At 43.6% G+C, this 17,424-nt stretch overlaps 3 protein-coding genes and 1 long non-coding RNA gene across 4 annotated transcripts; 2 read left to right on the top strand and 2 right to left on the bottom strand.

The window, feature by feature from the left end:
* Positions 1-88: 88 nt before the first annotated feature.
* On the top strand, positions 89-6,071 carry LOC131458209 (uncharacterized). The gene is made up of 2 exons (XR_009240069.1): positions 89-513; positions 2,210-6,071. It is a non-coding gene; the product is annotated as an uncharacterized LOC131458209 (long non-coding RNA).
* A 617-nt stretch (positions 6,072-6,688) lies between these two features.
* LOC131458208 (claudin-4-like) lies at positions 6,689-8,581 on the bottom strand. The gene has a single exon (XM_058627073.1). It carries the CDS (start codon positions 7,704-7,706, stop codon positions 7,149-7,151), a length of 558 nt encoding a protein of 185 aa, XP_058483056.1. The 5' UTR covers positions 7,707-8,581; the 3' UTR covers positions 6,689-7,148.
* An 87-nt stretch (positions 8,582-8,668) lies between these two features.
* On the bottom strand, positions 8,669-15,623 carry LOC131458678 (uncharacterized). The gene is made up of 4 exons (XM_058627879.1): positions 15,158-15,623; positions 12,908-13,487; positions 11,163-11,461; positions 8,669-9,452 (listed from the first exon to the last, which is right to left on the bottom strand). Exons 1-4 carry the CDS (start codon positions 15,621-15,623, stop codon positions 8,815-8,817), a joined length of 1,983 nt encoding a protein of 660 aa, XP_058483862.1. The 3' UTR covers positions 8,669-8,814.
* On the top strand, positions 10,766-11,893 carry cldn29 (claudin 29). The gene has a single exon (XM_058627072.1). The coding sequence runs from the start codon at positions 11,005-11,007 to the stop codon at positions 11,635-11,637; it is 633 nt and encodes a 210-aa protein (XP_058483055.1). The 5' UTR covers positions 10,766-11,004; the 3' UTR covers positions 11,638-11,893.
* Positions 15,624-17,424: the final 1,801 nt, after the last annotated feature.

Raw genomic sequence — 17,424 nt, 5'->3', positions numbered from 1 at the left:
TATTGCAGATGTTTCTCCTGTCGCTTCCTGATGTTGAAGGTAAAATACAGCTTCTCACCTACAGAGTAAACAAACACATCCTCATGAGAAATCCATCGTCTGTATTTTTGAATATGCGTCCATATATACATTCAGCAGGAATGGCAATTTAGACAACGTACACTTTCTCAAAATGCAAAAAGGTCTTGTTTCACTGATTTAGGGAAGGTTAAAATGAGCCAGTATTCAAAACATCCAGCATTTTTATTAATATTTTATGTCTAATTAAGTTTAACAGAGCTGAATGTCTCAAGCAACGACAACAACATTCATAGGTTATTATAAGTTTGGATTTTATAGATTTAGATTTAACTGAAATTATCTAAATTGGATCATTTATTGTGACTGTCGGAATATACAACAGGAGTCGGGTGCGCAGTCAGGATGCAGACTATAGCCATTCACCCGTTCCAACACGCAGTCAAGTAAACCCCACAATCATCCAATCGGTGCCGACGTATGCATTTGAGAGAGGTAATGAAGTTAAAATATCCATTTCACTAAAGCAATACATTGCACAATTACACTGCGGTAAAAACATGAAGGTGCTGTATTGACTCATGTTGGGAGGTATTTGAGTTCATTGTTCGGGAATCATATGGTGCATGTTTTTTTTTTTATGGATGTGTATCTTTTTGCCAGAGGGCAAAGACAAATTTAGCACCTAATTGTATTTTATAATACTTTAAATGTATGTAAAATGTAATGTGAAATCTGCACAGGCAGCCGCACTACATAGTGATTCACCGATACGCCTTTTATTTATACGTAAACTGTGTTTACACGAGAACAGTTGGATGTCTGACCTTTTTATGTGAGGAGCATTTAACATGACAAACGGGACGTGCACATCACAAAACAATGGCAAATCTAATCCAGCCCCATTGAAACCAAAGTAGACCGACATCCTCCTGTGACCACAGGGTGGGAGTGTGTCACAGCACTGTGACATGAACATGTCAGTGGTGAGCCAGGGAGTCAGATAATGTTAATAATGATTACAACCAGAGGTTCAGATATCTATTATCTATATTCAGATATTCTGCTAAATGTTACGGGGGAGATTAAAAAAAACAAAAAAAAACCCAAAGCATCATTATCTTTAATCATCCAATTTTATTTTGTTTTTCTCCACTTAAACTGATAAGTCACAAATGGGTCTGCCAGAGTTCCAGTGCCATGTTTTTAAAAGTTAATTGTCACCGTCTGTAATGTCGCATAAAACGTGGTTCTTTTTACACTTTTAAACTCTCTTTACGGTTCGAAAACATAAGCCATTATTTGATCATATGCCTAGTAACAGCAGGCAGCATTTGGACCAGATGACGGTGCCACTAAAAACCAAAACACAACAGATGCTGCAACGACACCAATCACTGAAACTAATTTTGTATTCTTTACACATTGTTCCCACCCTCCCTCCTCTAAAGTGAAACGCATCCTCTGCGAGCACACTCTCTGTCTAACCAGTTTGTCCTGGTGATTTAATGAGGCAGGAAGTGGGATTTGAAAAGCTCCTTTTCTATTGACATCTGAAATGTTTGCATGTTTGACATGTGTCGTATACAAAAAAACAAAACAAAACACAAACACCTGTCCGATCAAATTGCAGTCATTTATTAAAGAGTGAATGTACAAAATAGCTGTCACGGTTAACGTCAGGCCAAAACAGAATATAAAATCATATTTCACAGTTGTGATGAAAGGTCAAATGTTGCCTCGTAGAAACACACGTGAAGTTGCTGCTTCGTGTCACTTCATATTTAAAGAAACAAACAAGCTAAAAAAAGTCTGAGGTAAAAATTCTTAATGTAGAATTATGAAGAGAGAGGGGAAACAAAGTCAGTATCAGTGTAACGGCCTGTTTAAAACAAACATTTTTAAAACAGCAAGACAACTGTAACATACTTCACTTTCTCCTGGATTAGTGCACGTAACATTGTAACATTTTCCCTGCATATGAACTTCTGGCGCGGTCAAAACAACACCGGGTATAAACACAAGACCATCAACTACTTTACAGTAAGGCACGTACAAAATAAGTAACATAAAACTTCTCTCACATCTACTGTGTGAGTACATTTTATAGGTATGTTCTTGCTGGGTTTGGGGTTGCGTCCTCATTGTCACTCTTGACTGATGAACCCTCTTCCATTTCTGCCTTTTTCAGCTGAGACTTTGTCGACAAAGCCTCACTGTTGTCAGATTTTGTCGACTCCGGTTTCTTCATCTGAGACTTGCTGGATGGTGCCCATGACTTTTCTGACTCCCACCTGGTGGAATCTTGGTCGGGTTTGTCCTCCCAGGGAGGCCTGGTGTACAGCTGAGACCTTGTGGACGCTCCCTCGGCGCTCTGGGACCGGGGGAACACTGCTCCGACAGGCTGAGTCTTTCCCATCGGCACCCTGCTGTGATGAGGGCCTGCCTGGCTGGACCCGTTGGACGAGCGCACCACCAGGTAGCGGACAGAAGGGCTCTTGTCTGTGTCGTGGCCTTTGATGGGACACGCTGAGCTGATGAACAAACCCCCGCCGAGGATGAGCAGGATGGACGCCCCCCAACCGATGTAGAGGCAAGCACCCAGCTCTCTGCGCTGAGCGTCGATAGAGGCACTGTAGAACTTTCTGACCACGGCCCCGGCTGCCCAGGACGTAGGAATTAAACACAGCAGCCCTGTGGCGATCAACACGGCCCCTGCTGCTATCGCCACCTTCCCTTTGACTCCACCCCCTTCCTCATCCAAAAAGCGAGTGCACTTCCCTCCAATGAAGGCCAGAATGAGGCCGATGCTCCCCGTAGTGATGGCGAAGACGGTGAGAGCTCTGGCCGCCTGCAGGTCAGGGGTGAGAGCGAGGAGGGAGTCGTACGGCTTGCACTGGATCTGCCCCGTGCTCTGGACCACACAGGTCATCCAGATGCCCTCCCAGATCGTCTGTGACGTGACAATGGTGCTGCCCACGAAGGCCGTGACCCTCCACAAAGGCAGCAGGCAGGTGATGATGACTCCGGCCCAACCCAGGAGGCATAGCGCACTGGCCAGCATCTGCATCCCCATGGAGGCCATGTTGAAGAGCTTTAAAAAGCTGTTTAAGAAAGAAGCACTCGGATGTTTTTTTTTTAGTCTTTTCTGTAAAGTACCCTTTTGCTTTCACTCCTTGTCTCTCTTCTCACGAGTCTGTCTCTTATGGCTCTCTCTCAACCAGAGATCCTGCAGTTTTCATTTTCTTCCATTTCTCTGTTTCTCTTACGCTGTTCTTTTTAAATCTTGACACGGTGTATCAAGGAGCAGGAGCACACTGACTCTAAAGAGTTGTCTGCCCAGTCTCTGGTGGCTTTTACCTGACAGCAGGTGTGTCTCAGTTCAGCCTCACTTCATCTGTTTACAGGCTGCTTTTCCTACGACTCAGTCCCTCCCCCTTTATGTGTCCCTAACTGCTGTCCTTTCCTGTCTGTCCCCCTTTCCCCTCCTCTCCCTCCCGTCTTTTTTTTTTTATTGTCCTACCTGAGTATGCTGTTTCTTGACTGTCACCTGAGCGGCTGCCTGTGTGCTACTGGCCAGGTTGCAGATGCACCACCTAAACTACAGGGAAACAAAAAGGGGAGGTGCCGTTGCTGTGAAACTATGACATCACCTACTGTCTTCCCTCCCTCCTCATCTTTTTTTCAAGCGATTATTTTGTGGAGGGTCAGATGGATCCGGAAGAGAGCGATAAGCGTGACAGCATTAACCGTGTGTCAGGTGCACTCTCACATGGGGCTGTTTGTCGACTCAATGCCGAGACAGTTTTAGTTGGAAGTCTAATGTCATTCAAACATAAATACATTTTAGATAAGCGCTAAACACATCTACGGGCAACTTGAAAGATGCAAACTGTTAAGAAGCGAAATAAAGGCGAGAAAAGTGGAACACTATCTCCTGGGAGTAAACCACTTTCATTCTGGCAGTATCTACAGTGCAGAAAAACCAGTTTCAAATATGCAAACCCCCCCCCCCCCCCCCCCCCCCGACCACACACATACACACACACAAGTACTCTGTGCACACAGAGACACACACTACAACTAATCAGCCACAAAATAATCTTCAATCTCACTGATCCCGTATCTCAGTGGGCAAGTTTGTGTGTAGTAGTTGTCATGGTTTGAAATATGTGTTTTATTACTGTCACATTAAGTCCCTTATCACAAACAAAACTATACTATAATGTAAGCATATATAAGGACATTATAGTTGCTTACTTATTTTAATAATCATTCATTTTCCACGTATGCACCACCCTTCACATATGGGTCTCCATATGTTGCAAACTACTTTTATGAACTGTTTTTGAAATCAAATACAGACTCTTCCTGTGGTTTTTTGTTACCATTCTTGTGCTTTAGCATGGTTCCCTTGGCAGGACGGACAGACGCAGTGTCACAGAGCCTGTTTGGAAAGATTCTTGCGGCGCACTCGAAAAACCAGATCCTTGTCACGTCGCTTCACTAAAAGTGTTTCTCTCTTTGAAGGAGAAGAAAGGCGGCAACGAGATGTGGGGAGAAAAAACTTCAAGAGACTCTTAAAGATGAACTTGAGATTAATTTTACTGCCATACAATAATACAAACAATTACAGAAAACAAACAAACAAACTCTTCAGATTATACTCAAACAAGATGTGTGAATCAGTCACTTCATTGTCAATATTCAGTTGTTTGAAAAGAAGCTAAAGAATCCAACTCGGACACATAACAGTAACGGAACCACATTAAGTGAGACCTGAACAACATAAACTAGTGAATATCAACAAAAATATAAGTCAAAGTGTGTCCAAAACCCTGCATTTTACAACATGTTCGACTCCTAGTAAACTCGAACACATGCTTGACTAAGTTATTATACTTTTCAATGTTGTCTTCTCTCTCTCTGACTGTCCACCATTTCAAACATAGGCCTTGCTGCTGTCCACAGAGCGAGTCTTGGCGTACTTCACATCATAGTCATTCTCATCTCTGGGGGGACAGGAGCTGCAGAGGAGACCCCCACCCAGGAACAGCAGACCTGCCGCCCCCCAGCCAATGTAGAGCGAGGCCCCCAGCTCCCTCCTCTGAGCATTGGTCATTGTGGGGTTGTAGAAATCCCGGATGATGGTGTTGGCGGTCCAGCAGACGGGGATTAGCACCAAGAGTCCTGCAATGATGAAGATAATTCCGGCAGCGATGGCCACTTTGCACTTTTGCCTTTCATCACTCACAAAGTTGGTGCACTTGCCTCCAACTATGGAAAGGAGGACCCCAAAGACTCCGGCGATGATGGCGATGATGACGAGCGCCCTGGCGGCCTGCAGGTCCCGAGGTAAGGCCAGGAGAGAGTCGTAGACCTTGCACTGCATCTGACCCGTACTTTGTGTCACACAGTTCATCCACAAACCCTCCCAGATCACCTGAGACGTGACGATGTTGGCACCGATGAAGGCTGTGACTTTCCAGGTGGGGAGAGCAACGATGATGATGCTGCCCAGGAAGCCGATGAAGGCCAGGGCTATACCTAGAATCTGTCTCCCAGCAGACACCATGCTGATGCTCTGTGGATTTTCTCTGCAGGAACAAGACAATGTGTTGCTGAGAGACAGTGGAGTTTACAAGTGAGAGAGACAAGAAGTAGGTGGTGGTATTTATTGGCCACTTGGGGAAGACGCCGAGAGTGGCTCATTCTCAAAGAGGAGGGGTTTTCTGGCAGAAACTGGTTTGTGAAGTCACCTGACCAGAATTCACATCACTGGAGAAACTGTTTTTCTGTGTTCAGGGGGGTGATGACATCAGGCCTGAGTGGCTGTGCGTCACGATGTTGCACGAGTGTGTTTTACAGACAGGAAGGCTGGTATCGCTTTGTCTAACCACATACGATATCGGTTTGGGGAGCGTATACATTTGAAGATTGAGATGATCGCTCCAGCTGAGAAGCTGACTGAAACACTGGCATTGGAGGCCAGAGAGGATAAACAGAGAGAGAGAGAGAGAGCCTGAAAATATAGAAGATACCATTTGTGCTCATTCGGAAATCTGTTTGGAACTTTATTTACATGCTGCATAGATTGAAGGCATTCATTAATCAGCATTACAAGAACAACAGCGAGACAAGAGGCAAATTATAAAAAGTAAATGTTAAAATTAAAAGAACTAACAGCGGATGTGTAAATGGTTTAATATGTAAAAGATTAGACTATATTTGTAGAAACTATTGAAGTGAAACCATTGGGAAACTTTGTGTAGTTATGTCTCCTCCAAAAAAAATATAATCCCAGTCATTAAAGCTTTAATGTGCTGCGCACAAACATTATAGGGTTTATTTTTTTAAGTTATATTTTACCAAATTGTATTACAAAAACTTCGGTATGTGCAGTGGGTTGTAAGTAATACGGCGTTGCATTTTGCAAGTGAGTTAATTCCTGACAAATCTTCAGAACATTAAAGATCCTCTTCATATATATTCATATAAGGAAGACCCTGCGTGCTTTGCTGCTTCTTCTTTCCCTTTTCGTTTTAATGCAGGGTCATAAAAGATATAAATATTAATGTCACAACGTGGCAGAGCTGCGTGCTGACCAGTGATGTACTGCTGCATATCAGTTTGCTGTTTCTTAACATGTGCAGTACAGTTACACAACAGCAGACTAAAACCGAAGCGACAAATGTTAAAATTCACAATAAAATATCCATTGGCAAGTTTCTTATATTTGTAGGTTTGTATTCAAATACATCGGAATCACATCTACTTTAGGTTTCTCATGCTTTTATACAGACGGTATTTTTATATCAAAAATACAAAACATACTTTACTTAGTCAAGTTAAAAAAAAAAATACAAATATACAAAATGATTCAGAGATACAAAATAGATTCGTCCATACCCTATCTATGTATTCATTCATGCTTCATACTAACACCTCACATAAGGAGCTCTCTTATTAGATACGTTTTCAATTCATCCTTCATGTTTAGTATGCTATACAATTATTTAGACGGTCCTAGTGCAACTACAATCTCAAACAATGTCATTCACAGTGAACACATCACTGCCCTCATTCAGCTATTCATCATCGATGACAGCGTTGTGTACATCTTCCCTGCCTCAGCACCTGTAGGTGCTGCACAGTATCCCTCCTCCAATTACAAGCAGAGCTCCAGATGCCCAGCCCACATATATGGAGGCTCCAAGCTCTCCCCTTCTCTCATTGGTGGCCAGTGGGTTGTAGAATCCTGTGATGATGCTGTGAGCCGACCAGCTGACAGGAATGATGCACAGCAGTCCAGCTACGATGAAAACCGCACCCCCAGACACCCCAATATTGGATTTGGCCCTGGAGTCGTAATCGAAGAAGTTGGTGCAGCGGGCCCCGACGACAGTGAGCCCGAGGGCCACCACGCTGACAGCGATTGAGACACAGATCAAAGCCCTGGAGGCCTGCAGCTCCTGTGGTAAAGCCAGGACGGAGTCGTAGGCCTTACACTGCAAATGTCCTGTACTCTGGATCACACAGTTCATCCACAAACCTTCCCAGAAGACCTGAGCAGTGACGATGTTCGCCCCAACGAAGGCAGTCACCTTCCACATGGGCAGAGCACAGATGAGGATGGTGCCAAGAAAGCCAACGACTGCCAAAAACACAGCAACAAGCTGAGTCTGCATGTTGCTAAAGGACAAATCCAAGGCATGAATCTATAAAAAGTTTAGCAAAATGTCACCAAGACACCAACAAAATCCACATTTCAAGAACAGTTTAGTCAAAACCTTCCCTCCGCTGTAAAGAAAGACTGCTGGTTGTTTTGCCGTTCTACGCTGCAGGTGTGAGAAGGAAGAGAAACGAGGGAGGGGACTCTGCTACTCTGTAGATCAGGTTTCTTGTTTGTCCTGATTGCTGCTCACCATGAACCAACAGGAGAAAATGTCTTTGTGGCTCCAAACAAAAGGCTTACATTCCAATTTCTTTAGACTGAAAGCACACATTTTAAAACATTTTCATCAACTGAAGTTCATCTCTTTAAATTAATGCAATTTATAGAATAAAAGTTAAAAAGAAAAAAAAACACATTCAACAGGTGAATCAGGCCTCAAATACTGTGGGTATATAGCCAGGGCTAACAGCTAGCTTAGCATAGAATTGGAAGTAGATGGCTAAATCTGGTGCTTAGCAAAAATCTATTTACTAGCATTTTTAAGTTGAATGTCATCTCTATAGGCTGTGCCAAATGTTTCACCAAATCACTGCAACACTAATTTACTCGCACCAAATAAAATGACCATGGGAATAAAGTGTCGGGAACAAGTTTAGGTCTTTCTAAAGCACCAGGGTTTGAGACACATTTGAAAGCTAATTCTGTTTGCTAAAATATCAAAACTTATACATTTTGGATAACTTGGAGGCACCATTAAAGTTTAAAGGCATATTCTGTCTATCTGCCAATCTGGTCAGAACTGCTTTGACCAGATTGACCATAAAATAAACTGCAAAACAACATTTAGCCACTTTAGCTGCTAGCAGAATTAGCTGCACAAGCAAGGATTTACCACTGAAGACATTTTGTTGGCAGAGCCATAGCAGTTAAGCATTATTTAAAGCCATTTGAAATACAGTTCACAATAGACATACATAAGGTGTATAATGAAGTTTTATTAAAAATTTAAAACACATGAATAAAAACATTTAACACTATAAAACCACAAGTTCAAAGTTCAGTCTCCTCCGCTGCAGTACAGCACAGGTGCAGACTCTTACGTTACTTGGTGTTTTGTTTTTTTAAACATAGGCTCCTGCACTGGCTGTTGAACGAGGAGCAGAGTATTTCACAGAGTATCTGCTGTCCTTTTGCTGCTGGCACTGGCAACAGAGAATAGCACCGCCGATTATCAGGAGTCCTGCCGAACCCCAGCCGATGAACAGCGCCGCTCCCAGCTCCCTCCTCTGCGCGTCGTTCATGATGGGGTTGTAGAAGTTCCTGATGACCTCATGGGCCGACCAAGACACGGGGATTAAGCACAGGATGCCACCGACGATGAAGAACACTCCCGCAGCAATAGCTACCCTGCTCTTGGCGGCGCCGTCTTCAATGCAGTTGGTACACTTTCCCCCTGCGAGGGCAAGCAGGACTCCCATCAGCACGACCAGGATGGAGATCACGACCAGGGCCCGAGCTGCCTGCAGGTCTCGGGGCAGAGCCAGCATGGAGTCGTAGACTTTGCACTGCATCTGGCCAGTGCTCTGCTTCACGCAGTTCATCCACAGGCCTTCCCAGAAGATCTGCGCGGTCACAATGTTGTTCCCAATGAAAGCGGATACCTTCCACATGGGTAGGGCACAGATGATGATGTCTCCCAAAAAGCCAATGCATGCCAGGAAGGTGCCAAGGATCTGGAGACCAGCAGACGGCATGATTTCTTAAGGTAAGCAGATACGCGTGCACACACAGAGAATGATAAGTGCAACAATGAGATACACAGGCTGGTCTCACAGCTGCAGCTTTTATACATCGGAACCTTGCTTTCTCCTGATTGGCTGTTCAAAACGATCCTAATTGAAAACACCTGTGGTCTTTCTTTGGTGCCACAATCAACCAAACTGTGGTAGAAGTTGTAATAAGGTTGAAACACTGATTTTATGAGGGACTTTTGTTGCCACACAAATACATATTTTCTTCATTCATCAATTTATTTCTCTTTTTTGTGCACATTACACACGTTAATTACTACCTGTGTTCTTTTAAATTTGACATAATTTAAATTACTTTTTATTTTTGTCTGTGAAACTAAAACTATATGTAAAACAGATTAAATGTGTGTGAAACCGGGAGGATTTTCTCAGCTACTTTTTTGTCACATTGTCAGGTTGTTGTTTTTGTTTTGTTTTTTTACCAGTGGAGCAATCAAGCTGAGCAACTCCACCTGTGCATGTCAGCTACTGAGAGTTTTTTTTTGCTGTTTTACTTCTGTCCTGGGGCTTTGTTGTGTTCATGAGTCACATATTCACACAGAAAACCACACTTAGAAGAATAATAGATCTTTTTTTTTCACAGCAGACATTTTGACGGAGTAATTGTTGTATTATGTTGTAGATAAATAGAGGGCCACACGGTTGGTGTAGTGGTTATTGCTCTTGCCTTTGCAGCAAGATGACCTGGGTTCAAGCCTCGGTTGGAATAAGGTTTTTGTATTAAGAGTTTGCATGTTCTCTGTGTATGTGTGTGTGTGTGGGTTTTCTCCGGGTTCTCCGGCTTCCTCTAAAAGCATGCATTAGGGCATACCCCACCTATCGCCCTATATGTCAGCTGAGATTGGCACGGCACCCCCCGCGACCCTCGTGGAGGATAAAGTGGTAGAAAATGGATGGATGGATGTTTTTCTTCTGATCTGAGGCTTTGTTGTGTTCATGAGTCACATATTCACACAAACACGTAGGTTTCAAAACCAAGACGTGATCACACTTGGGAAGAATATAAATCTATTATTCACAGCAGACATTTTGATGGAGTAATTATTAAATTATGTGATAGATAGATAGATAGATAGATAGATAGATAGATTGATTGATAGATTGGACGTCACTACTCTAACACTAATTTATCATTATGTTGGGTGAAGACTTTGAATTTAATGGTTTCCAATATATCTTCCTTCTCTGTTAAGTTGGATTTTGATGTTTTGACTTCACAACTTTTGACTGAACCTCACTGGTGTCTTGGCAGAGCTGGGGTAGAAAGAGAGAGAGGGAGGGAGAGAGGAGGCCTCTTTGTTGAATAGCAACACCTCTGAACTCAAAAGCAGCAGCATGATGGATGTTTCCACTGTATCTGAGCAGTGAAGCCAAAGCCCACCCAGAGGAGGGGGCTTCTCGGGAGCATCTGTGGGTCATATAAACCTTTCCCGCAGTGGGAGAGTTTATAGTTGGCAGTTCACTGGAGAACTAAGACACAGCATTAAAATCAAGACTGCAATGGCATCGTTGGGGCTGCAGATTCTCGGTGTGGGGCTGGCGGTGCTCGGTTGGATAGGGAACATACTGATCTGTATACTGCCCCTGTGGAAGGTGTCTGCTTTCATTGGGAACAACATTGTGGTTGCGCAGACCATTTGGGAAGGACTGTGGATGACCTGTGTGGTGCAGAGCACGGGTCAGATGCAGTGCAAGGTCTACGACTCCTTGCTGGCTCTGCCCCCAGACCTCCAGGCTGCACGTGCCATGGTCGTCATCGCCATCTTGTTCTCTCTGTTTGGCGTGCTGCTCTCGGTGGTCGGAGGTAAATGCACCACCTGCATCGGAGACAAAGCGGCGAAAGCCAGAGTGGCCATCTCCGCAGGTGTCTTCTTCCTCCTGAGTGGGGCTCTGTGCCTGGTGACGGTGTCGCTGCCCGCTAACACCATCATCAAGGACTTCTACAACCCGTTGGTCCCTGATGCGCAGAGGAGAGAGCTGGGTGCGTGTTTGTACGTGGGCTGGGGAGCATCGGGACTGTTGCTGATTGGTGGTGCTCTTCTCTGCTGTCAGTGCTCGTCAGGTGGAGACCGCTATACTGGAGCAAAGTACTCCCCGCCTAAATCCACAACACCTGGGAAAGAATTTGTCTGAATGGACAGCGCCTGACTCTGCATACAAAGCAAATGTGAAATTTGTGATTAACGTCGTTTAACTAACACACTGTTGCCTTTTTGTGTCTGGAGACCGTCAGATAATAGTGCTGTGTTAGATTGGAGTTTTCACCATTTGTATTATTTCAACAGTAATTCACACTTTCCTATTTTTTATCGTTTTTTTGTACAATGTATTCATTATGTACATTTAATTTTTTTTTCTTTCATTCATGCAATAAACATTATTTTTGTCAGGAATGTTTTTAATTGGCTTGATTTGGTGGAAAAATATAAAAGTATGGTTTAAATAATTATTTTCAAAATGTACCACTGACAATGATAGTAAAAAATATTTGATTTAAAATAAACCACATATAGGGCTTTTTTTTTTTTTAAACATATTTATGTATTTCTTAACGTTTTTTTTATATATAAATATTTATTTCCTGCTTTTCTGTTTAAGTTAAAGCTACAAAAATGTTGAGTAGACACAGTGGTACAAAAAAAATAAAAAATACAGCGATGTATTGTTTTCTTTTGAAACTGATTTCAACCTACAAAATGTCTGTAAACAAAAAGAAACCCATTAAAGAGGTTCGGGATATTTCACTCTGACAGGACTTGGCAGATGTGTGCTCGCTGGGCAAAGTGTAAATATCCATTCTTTGCAGATTTGAGAGCGTTCCTTAGCAACATGAACCTCAGCATGCACAGGGCGCCATTGTCTCTGGCAGTGACGTCTATTTGACTCACGGCAGAAACTGTAAATTACTCTTTTAATACGAGGGCAGTTGATTACAACATGGCACACTGCTCGACCAGATGCATTAAATTCCCAGGAGTTTACTCCCCAAAATTCCTGAACGCCTTATCACGAGTGGTTAGAATTCAGAGCTTCAGTTTCAGTTCAGTTTTGTGCAGGTGCACAGTAAATGTGAGAAAGACTTCTGGGAAGAGTATGAACAAAGACACTTTATTTTCTGGCATTTCAAAGGCAACGGCGAGCAACAAAGAACATGTCTACATACGTTACAGACTCATTGTATCAGTTCTTCTACTTCAATGAATGAATGATTTTCACTTATTACAGTATTCAGTTTTCAAAATTATTTACAGTTACAAAAAATATTCAGATGTACAAACTGATAAACAGTGAAATGTAGTTTTAATTCAGTTTTGTCGTCATTTAGGACTGGAAAGTTGCTGATCTGTTGGTACACAATTAGGAAATGAATCAAACTCTTGGCACACGGGATGCGGCCACTCACACATAGTCCCTGTTCGAAGACACGGTTCTCGCAGGGGCGAACTTCGCCTGCACGTAGGGTCTCTCGTCTTTTGGCGGGCAGTTGTTGCACAGCATTCCTCCTCCCAGCAGCAGCAGCCCGGCGGCGCCCCAGCCGAGGTAGAGCGCAGCCCCGAGCTCTCTCCTCTGAGCAGCAATCACCATTGGGTTGTAGAAGTCCCTGATCACTGCGTGAGCTGACCACGACACGGGGATCAGGATCAGGAAGGCAGCTATTATGAAGATCACACCGGAAACAATGCACGCTTTGGCTTTGGCCCCTTCATCCTCCATGCAGTTGGTGCACTTTCCTCCGACCACAGCCATGAGGACACCTAACACCCCGACGATCACGGCGATGATCACCATGGCCCTGGCGGCCTGCAGGTCCTGCGGCAGGGCCAGCATGGAGTCGTACACTTTACACTGCATCTGGCCCGTGCTCTGCACCACACAGCTCATCCACAAGCCTTCCCAGATCACTTGCGCGGTGACAATGTTGGCGCCGACGAACGCGGTGACTCTCCACATGGGCAGAGCGCATGTGAGGATGGTGCCCAGCCAGCCGATGAAGGCCAGCAGCACGCCCAACATCTGGAGGCCTTGAGAAGCCATGGTTATGCCCGCAGAGCCACAACTTAGCTTTTTACCCAGGAAAGAAAGGGAGCAAGAAAAATGACCAAAAAAAAACGTCCAGATTAAATGTAAAAACCAAGCAAGCTTTAAGGCTTGTGAAGTCTCCTTAACTCCACTCCTGCAACTTCTCAGGGACAACGTTTGCTCTGCGCCGATACTCGAGGTGCAACTGTGAGAAGATATCTGCCTGCTGTTGAGGTTCACACTTTTAGGGTGGAGATTCCGAGCTCGCAGACAAAGGGGGAATTCTGATATCTGATATCCGCAACCTCTATTTTCCTCTGTGTTCATTGTTCTCACCACATACGGGCTTTGTTACCTCAAGCAGGGCTCCGAGACTTGGAACAATGGCTCCAGCTCCCACCTGTGCTCTCATGCAAACACTCACAAGTCTTGAGCAAACAAAACTCTACACCTAAGGGTTAAGGATCAGTGCATTCAGCTCATGCTGATCAGGAATTGGAATATTCTAAAGCAATGCTTTTCATTTTGATTCAACGGTTAATTGACCTTTGAAAAACCATTTCCTTTCCAAGGTTTAACAAGTTTAAATTTAACTTGACACACAGGGACCTTTCAGTTAAGATTAAATCAACAAAAAACTGAGACCTACAGGACTTAAGTACAAACTCAGAGTTAAAGATTACATAATAGAGGCGTGTGTACGTTTTCTGGCATTTCGTTGTTTATCGTTCGCTTCAGAATGGAAATAAATGAGTCAACATGAGGCGTAAATACCTTTGCCTGTAGGCTCACAGTTTGAACAAAGAGCAGCCATGCTGCCTCTTTTGTCTGCCACACCTAGACCTGATCGACAAGAAATTCTTTCTAAGATGCTTCTCCTTATGCCCGGAGGGTGTGGAGCCATGTTTAACGCCAGTACTGAGTGGACATTTACAGATCACTAAGACTAAATAGAATGGAATATACCATAAATCTACAGAAATGACATTTTTTTAATATACATTTTATATACATGTAGATTTGTTCCATTTCAAGGTCTCTAAATAAAACACAGTGAACGCAGCTGCTGTGTGAAAAACCAAGCAGGAGAGATTTCAGATTTGTAAACAACTATTTAATTTACAGTTTAACCAACACGTTGTAAAATGCATACAAATAAAAACAACCCACATCAACATAGAAAAAATAAGACAGGGTTTATAGAACTTTTATACCAAATGACACAAGAGTTGAGTCATATACACATACAAATAACTGCCTCAACAAATGAACTTCTTCTTTGGGTGTGGTTTCTTCTTTGATACTCATTTCTTTTTTAAAACAAAAACAAAAAAACACGCTCATGAGGAGAGACATCCTGAATGAACACTCACAGCCCAGCAGCACCAGTGCATTTGTCCCAGTAAACAGCCACTTTGTGGTAAAGCCTTGATGGACTGACTGCATGATCACACTCAGACATAGTCTTTCCCGGACGCTGGTGCTGAGGCCTCGGATCTGGCTGCTTTGTATTTTGCCGTGTAGGAATCGCCATCCTTTTTCGGGCAGTTGAAGCAGAGCATCCCGCCTCCGATCAGCATCAAAGCGGCCGCCCCCCATCCGATGTAGAGCGCGGCGCCCAGCTCCCTCTTCTGTGCGCTGACCATGAGCGGGTTGTAGAAGTCTCGGATGATGGTGTGAGCCGTCCAGCACACCGGGACGAGGCAGAGGATCCCAGCTATGATGAACATAACGCCGGCAGCAATGCCCACCTTGGCCTTGGACGTCGGATCCTCCACACAGTTGGTGCATTGCCCCCCGGCTACGGAAAGCAGGATGGCCAGGATTCCCACCACGATGGAGATGATGGTCAAGGCCCTGGCAGCCTGGAGGTCAGAGCTGAGGGCCAGCATGGAGTCGTAGACCTTACACTGCATCTGACCTGTGCTCTGCACCACACAGTTCATCCAGATACCTTCCCAGGAGGTCTGCGAGGTCACAATGTTGCTGCCAATGAAGGCGGTGACCTTCCACATGGGAAGGGCACACACGACGATGGCCCCGATCCAGCCGATGATCCCCAGAGCCGTGCCCAGGATTTGAAACCCAGCAGACACCATTGTGTTGCGCAGAGGATGTGTTCCTTTCCTTCAAATGAATCTTCTCTCTCTCTCTCTGTTTCAGCTGAGACTGGAAGGGTGTTTCTGTGTTCTGTTGTTCCTCCCTGGCAGTGACGTGACGTAAGCCTGTGGGCCGTTCTGCACGCTGCTCTGTGATGGAGTGAAGTCCTCCTGTTAGTCAGGTGTGTTTTTGCCTAATGGGAGAGGAATCAACAGAGAGCAGGTACATATGGTGGTGGAGGAGGGGCCCTACCGTCATCAGTGCCTGTTCTTCTGGTCCACCCCCACACACACACACACACACGCTCACACACCACAATAACCTGTTAAGCTGACCAACCACCCTGTTATTAAAAAAACCAAAAAAAAATCAGATGAAACTGCTTTCCAAGTAGCACGTGAAAAACACACATGTAAAAAGATTTTGATTATAACTTAACTTATTGTTTCTTTATTTACCCTCCCCCCCGTCTCCAGTTTCACCTTAAGCACTGGGAACATTGGGAGGGTGGAGTCATGTCCTGGATGAAAGTTTTCAATAATCACTCTAAATATTGTGCTGCTGCAATGTGTGAAACCTTCAAAGTTGTAGATGAGTGAAAAAAAAAAAAAGACCAGGATTCTCAAAAAAACTGAGACGTAGCAAGTTGATTTCTACGTGACAGAAATATAAATTATAACCAGCTGTACCACAAGTGTACGTTTCAACAACAAAAGCACCTGTGATTGAATTAAACGTCGTGTTTTGTGCTGTGTTTTCTAGGATGTTGTATAAAAAAAAAGACACGTAAAACATTACAAAACAACACAATTAAATGTTCTACACAAAATCCTTTCTTTATTATATGGAAGTGATGTTGTGAAACATGTTTCTTGATGTTGCAAGTCATAAGAGACACACAGGGCTGTGGCATCGCGGTCGGTAAAGTAGTTTCATTGGCCTTGTTTCAGTGGTTTTCAACCTTTGCTGTGTTCACACCGCGTCTATCGCACCACGGGAACATTTTGTACATTTCGTGACATATTTTAAGCACAGCATTATACATAAACTTTCATATAAAATATACCCTGATACTATTTGAATTAAAGCACAAACACACACACACATGGTCTATAAAACACTGTTGTTCAGAAACATGTTCCTGATAAAGGCACACATTCTTTTGTATGGAGAGTTAATGGGTGCGATTATGGGGTGTTTAGGTTGTGTATATTAGACTGTAAAAACCATCATTCCACCCCTAAATTAAATGCAAAAAAACAGGGGTCTCACACTCAAATGACCTGAGTGCCACTGAGGGGCCGGTCAAGTGAAAAAAACCCTCCGAAAAAGACATTGAAATAATATAATCTATGATGATAGTTCACATAATTTTTTAAATAAAAGTGTTCATTTTGATATGGAACGTATTTATGATGCAAAAACCATTCAGAAATAACTCATTATAACTTGATATTAAGTGTTTTGAGACCTCTGCAATAGACCATAAATGTATTGTTCACGCATTTTAAAAGTTTAAATCAAAGTGAGTCTACTGAGTCTCCTGGGGTTTGTATCATTTTCTGATACAAACTCCAGAAAGTGTTTGGAAAATTGGGTCTTTTCATGTCAAAAATAGTTTCAGTGGTAAGAGAGTAGATACGTTCACAACAGCAGGAGAGCGGATCATTTCAGGACCATTCATGAACCTCAGTGCATGTCTGTGCCCCGGTTGAGACAATCTCTCTGCATGGAGTTCATGCATGTTCTTCCCATGTGGGTTTTCTCTGTGTTCTCCGGCTTCCTCGCACAGTCCAAAAA

The sequence above is a fragment of the Solea solea genome, chromosome 4 (assembly GCF_958295425.1).
Source record: "Solea solea chromosome 4, fSolSol10.1, whole genome shotgun sequence".
NCBI classification, from domain to species: domain Eukaryota; kingdom Metazoa; phylum Chordata; class Actinopteri; order Pleuronectiformes; family Soleidae; genus Solea; species Solea solea.
Note: the sequence above shows the minus strand (reverse complement) of the source record. Positions and strands in the feature narration are given on the sequence as shown.